Source organism: Sycon ciliatum, chromosome 2, assembly GCF_964019385.1.
Source record: "Sycon ciliatum chromosome 2, ocSycCili1.1, whole genome shotgun sequence".
In the NCBI taxonomy this organism is placed as follows: Eukaryota; Metazoa; Porifera; class Calcarea; order Leucosolenida; family Sycettidae; genus Sycon; species Sycon ciliatum.
In genome coordinates, this window is record NC_088644.1 from 13,296,676 (window position 1) to 13,302,023 (window position 5,348).

At 49.2% G+C, this 5,348-nt stretch overlaps 1 protein-coding gene across 1 annotated transcript in view; it reads left to right on the forward strand.

Moving 5' to 3' along the window:
• The first annotated feature begins 2,554 nt into the window (after positions 1-2,554).
• LOC135808817 (tRNA (uracil-5-)-methyltransferase homolog B-like) overlaps positions 2,555-5,348 on the forward strand; it is a 48,643-nt gene continuing 45,849 nt past the window's right edge. The window contains exons 1-2 of the mRNA XM_065322042.1: positions 2,555-3,496; positions 5,025-5,122. Of these exons, the coding sequence (XP_065178114.1) occupies positions 3,002-3,496; positions 5,025-5,122 (593 nt within the window). The 5' untranslated portion in view covers positions 2,555-3,001. The remainder of the gene's footprint in view (positions 3,497-5,024; positions 5,123-5,348) is intronic.

A 5,348-nucleotide genomic window follows, 5' to 3' on the forward strand; every position in this document is an offset into this window, starting at 1 on the left:
GGCGCGTTTTTCTCTCGCCTTCCATCCGCTACTGTGAGTGCTATTGTCAACAAGAGCCGCGTCACTCCACACACATGTGTGCAATGCAAGCACGCGTGGACTCCAGCAAGGCCAAGCGATCCAGAGAAACGCTGGCAGGAAAAGTCGAGGAGAAGGACATTGGCAGAGAGGTGATGGAGGTGAGCGTCAAGGATGGCAAGCATGCACCGCTGTACGGTCTCCTTGTGCGCCGTCGCGGCAACCACAGCTCACAGTAACCATGGTAACATTTGACACATAAGCGCTGGTGCCATACTAGCATAGCAAGAAGGAGCCCCGGGTACACGTGCGTGTGTGTGTGTGCGTGTGTGTGTGTGGTGTGTGTGTGTGTGTGTGTGTGTGTGTGGTGTGTGTGTGTGTGTGTGTGTGTGTGTGTGTGTGTGTGTGTGTGTGTGTGTGTGTGTGTGTGTGTGTGTGTGTGTGTGTGTGTGTGTGATCCCCCGTAGCCTAATTGGCAGGGCACTGTCCCCGGTGTAGGCGGATTGCTTGTGAATTGCTTCAGTTATGCCACTGGTTGGCACGGCGATCATGGCGATTACGGTGATCGCGGTGGCTCCTGAGGAGAAACTGGGTGAGACTACCAATCTCCCATGACCGGTGGGCAACTTGGACTTACATCAACTTGAGCTGTTCTGCTGTACAATAAGTACCAAGACTGTGGTCGACATGGCTCACAGAACTGATACAGGGCGGTAGCAGGCTGCATTTAAGTCTACCGCCAGCGTACCGGTGCTGAACTTCAGCGCAAGTAGCATCAACCCGACAGTGTATTGAGGGAAGTGCTGTGTACTGTGTTTGTATTCTCGTCTGAAACCTGACGGATTGGCACCGTTACGCCGTCGTCATGTCGCGGGTACTGATCCAAAGTGTCTGGTACGTATAGTTTCATTTATTCTCACCTACCGTTCTATTTGGCCGTGCTACACAACCAACGGCTGGCTACTTTGCGATGCAGCGATGTACATCAAGTTGGTAACACCAAGAGTACTGAGATATACATGTACGTGGCTCAGTCATCGGTAACGAGCCGCATCATAGTATCATCACGGTCACTGCCATGGCAGCAGATCATGAGTGCAGTATTAAGCGCAATGAGATGACAAGCCCTGGGCTCCCACAAAAAAGCTCCGTGATGTTATTCTGATCAAAACTGGCAGCGTGGCTCATGGGCGGCGTCCCAGCCGGCCTGCCTAATACTAGTAATACTGAGATTGTCCGCTACACTGTACTGAGGTGTCGTCACGGGAACTGTCAACTCATGCAGTTATCACAAGCCCATGCGTGATGACTAGCAGAGGCCAAAGAGCATGGCTGTGGCCTATACTATAGCCGGCTCAGCCAGGACGACCTCAACTTCAAAGGCTCAAGGTCCCGAGATGCTGACCGTTAGTCCACCTCATACTGAATTGACTTCACTCGGCTGAATGGACCGTGCCCCTGCTTATACCACTGACCCGGGCCATTCAAACCCCTCAGATCACTGTTGAATTAGGTTGCCGTGAGGATCAAACCAATTAATTGGTGCGGCTCAGGTTGCACCTTCAGTTTTAGCTTTTGGGCATCGTCGGATGCAACTGTCACTAGTGCACGACAGCCGAGTGTTTTTCGATCTGCCGTTGAACTTCAGTGTACAGAACTCTTCTAGATTCAGTGTACCGCCAATGGAAAATTTGATGCCCCTATGCGAGCTGCGGCCTCTCGTACTGTATTGCTATAATACCAATTACAAGACCTGCAGCAGCCTTTGCAGTGCAAAGGCTTGTTTTATATTTTTCGCAGTACGAAACCTCTGCAGCTGAGCTCCACTGATGAGATCATGTTAGACCAAAATACTAGACAATAGTCCCGGTGTTGACTTTTGAAAGCCCGATTTTGGTCGGAATGTGAGGCTCAACCCCCCCCCCCCCCCCAAACAGTAGGTTTGGGATCTCGCGGCTTCTCCATACATGTACATTTCGCCATGGCATACATGTCCTAAACCTGACTGAATTCCTGATCAATCAAGTTCCCTATCTTTGCCTTTTCCGGCCTCGACGACCGACACTGGAAGCACCTCACACATCCACTAGACAGTCTAGCTTGAACATTTCAGGCAGGCCCCGGGGGGGGGGGGGGGGGAGGGGGGGCAGTACTAGTCGGGCGTTTCCTTCTCATCAAGGATACCAGGTCCGTTGGTCAGGGTATTACCGGCCCACTTTTTGGCCACCAACACGTGCTTCCTACTGTTGAGGGCATAATGTACCCGCTATACTACTTTTCTAAAACTAAAAGGCAGTACAAAAAATGAAAGCTTCCACGCGGACCAGACAAAAAGGTCCTGGAGAGTCCAGTCGGACTCAGCCAGCTCTCAGCGTACAGCGCAGCCTGGCCTGGCTAGCTGGGCGGGTGGAGTGCAGTGGGGCAAGGTTGCCATCAGGGAGTAAAATTACTACTCGGTGGTTGCCATAGAAGCTATGGCGTCATAATTTCAAAAAAGTCATTGTCGTGAACACTGAAAATACAATGAACAAAATGTTGTTGCACTGTGACATGCAGCATGATTGCCAATTTGTAGTTTTGGAAGTCCGGTCCAAAGACAAGCGCTTACAGTAGAAGTTATAGTGTAAGCAAGCACTTCAGGGACATCAGATCAAGTTTCACACACAGTTGGCTATCACAAAGAGAGTCACACCAGAGAACGATTCTACTAAAAGAAGTAGAAGGCGAGTCCTAGAAAGCAGAAAGCGTGCTTCAAATTAAATTATTTGATTTAGAGCAGTGCAGGTACGAGAGAAAGAGGATATTGCTCTTTTATTTACCGATATTCATTCGTGACAGTGCGAAGCCTGGATGATGAAGCTGATGCTCGTTCTTCTTCCTGGCAAGAAGTAACACGAATTTGGGGTGCGGTGTGGTAGCTGACTTTCTCAGGTCTCGTCGTGTACCTGATGTGCTGCACGTAGTACATCTTAGTACGTGATCCATGTCTTCTCTAGGACGCCATTGCCGGACCAGCGGAGGTGCCCTGGCGAATATTTGGCTCAGGCATGTGAGGAATTCAGTCAGATGGCTTGCTGCCAGCAGTTGCCACATGCACGGTCGGCGGCGTATGAAGCCTACTCTCTATAAGCTTGAGCCAGTCCGTCATGGCCCTGTTGCAGATGGGTATGATGCCCAGGTCAGTGCATCTAGTGATGAAACAACACACGGTGCCTGCTCTGAGGAAGAGACAGTGCAATACTGGACAGATGCCCGGCAAGCGCTTGTCAACCACATCGAAACAGACGTGTGCTACGACAGATCTATGACGGAAGATGCGTCTTTTCTTGGCGGTGTCCATGGCTCACGATCTGGTGATATTTTTCGGCATTTATATAATGGCGAATCTGTTTTGCCGTGCGTTGACAATGTTAAAAAGGAAGTGAAATATTTCACATTTCTTCATCTTGTGGGGATGACAGAAGCTCCCACAGTCCAGGTGGGTGGATTGATCAAGCCTCTTTTTGTTGTGTAATATGGAAAAGAGGCACACTCGTGCGCTTGAGTCTCATGTGTGCGTTTGTGTATGTGTGCGTTTGTGCATGTGGTCGTTTGTGCATGTGTGCGTTTGTGCATGCATGCGTTTGTGCATGTGTTCGTTTGTGCATGTGTGCGTTTGTGCATGTGTTCGTTTGTGCATGTATGCGTTTGTGCATGTGTGCGTTTGTGTATGTGTGCGTTTGTGCATGCATGCGTTTGTGTATGTGTGTGTTTGTGCACGTGTGCGTTTGTGCATGCGTGCGTTTGTGCATGCGTGTGTTTGTGCATGCGTGCGTTTGTACATGTGTGTGCGGGTGCATGTGTGTGCGGGTGCATGCGTGCGTCTGGGTGCACGCGGGTCTGGGTGTGCCTGCGCACGTGTGCATGGCGTGCGCGCTCGCACCCCAGCAAGTGTGGGGTGTGCACAGCCATTGGGTAACTGTCTTGACCGTTATATCTCAATGTCCTGCATGTGGTGCAAACCAGCTGTGTATAGTGTATACTGGTAGATAGAGGATCAAATCACATGTGTGTGTATAGACGGTCAATGCACATGTGTGTGTGTGTGTGTGTGTGTGTGTGTGTGTGTGTGTGTGTGTGTGTGTGTGTGTGTGTGTGTGTGTTTGTGTGTGTCCCATATGGTGCAGTGGTATGTGCAGCGATTTCCAATCGATAGGTTGCGGGTTTGATTCCCGACGATTATGGTCACACACGTCTTTCTTCTCTTTCTCAGACTCTTCCTGACTTTTCTTTCATTCTCCTGGGTGGTTACCAACAGCCAGTGTATGCCGGAGTATGTGGTGTGGTGTGTGTGTGTAGAAAAAGAAAAAAAAGAAGAAAAAAAGAGAAAAAAAATGAAAAATAGGGATTCACTGGCCAGAAAAAGTCACTTCAAACAGCTGTGTGGTGGATACCAGGCTAAAAATAGTGGCGGTCAATTCATCAGCCTTGCAAGCTGTTGAATGGTGTAATCCCAGCACAAGTTGCTATGTCTAACATAGCTGTTCGCTATCATCGCTCCTGCGATGGGCATGTCTGAGGTCTGAGGTGTGTTTGTATTTATGGATTCTCCACAGGCCTTAGCCTAAATCAAGGGAGTCTCCGTGTGTGTGTGTGTGGTGTGTGTGTGTGTGTGTGTGTGTGTGTGTGTGTGTGTGTGTGTGTGTGTGTGTGTGTGCATGTGTGTGTGTTGGGGGGGGGGGGGGGGCAGCACGCATGGCTTGTCACATGAGCAGACACGAGTCATACCTGCCAGTACCGCAGAAGCTCAAGTTTCCTATATTCGATAACCCGTACTTGCCCTGGTACTGTAGTAACATCGAAGACATCCTGGATATCCTATTTTGGATTTTCAAAACCTGCCCGCGTCTAAAATTTGGCTGGAGCTACGCCAAGTACTTGCGAAAAAAGAGTGTGTCTCCCTCTTTCTCTTTCTCTTGTTTCTTGTGCGTTCTCATTTCCCTGTGTCATTTGCTTCTTCTTGGCAGGTATTCGCCCCATGGCTGCACCAAACAACACAGGTGAGGAAGCAAACGGTGTCTATAGAGAAGGCAGATGACCGGATCGTCGCTGTTGTCAGGCTCAGGTTAGTCCTGCAAGTTTTATCATCATTTTCTAGGGTCATGATAAAACATTGTCTTTTTGTTAAGCTGAGCTTCAGATCCAGGAGGATCAGAAAATGATGCATTTTTTTCTGACTACACCCATTTTCTTCTGTAACCAGAGATGAAATGGAGTTGTTGGTTATTCAGTATCTAAAATAGCTTTATATAATGCAATTACCAGTTTAGTTACTGCCATGAAATGATGAA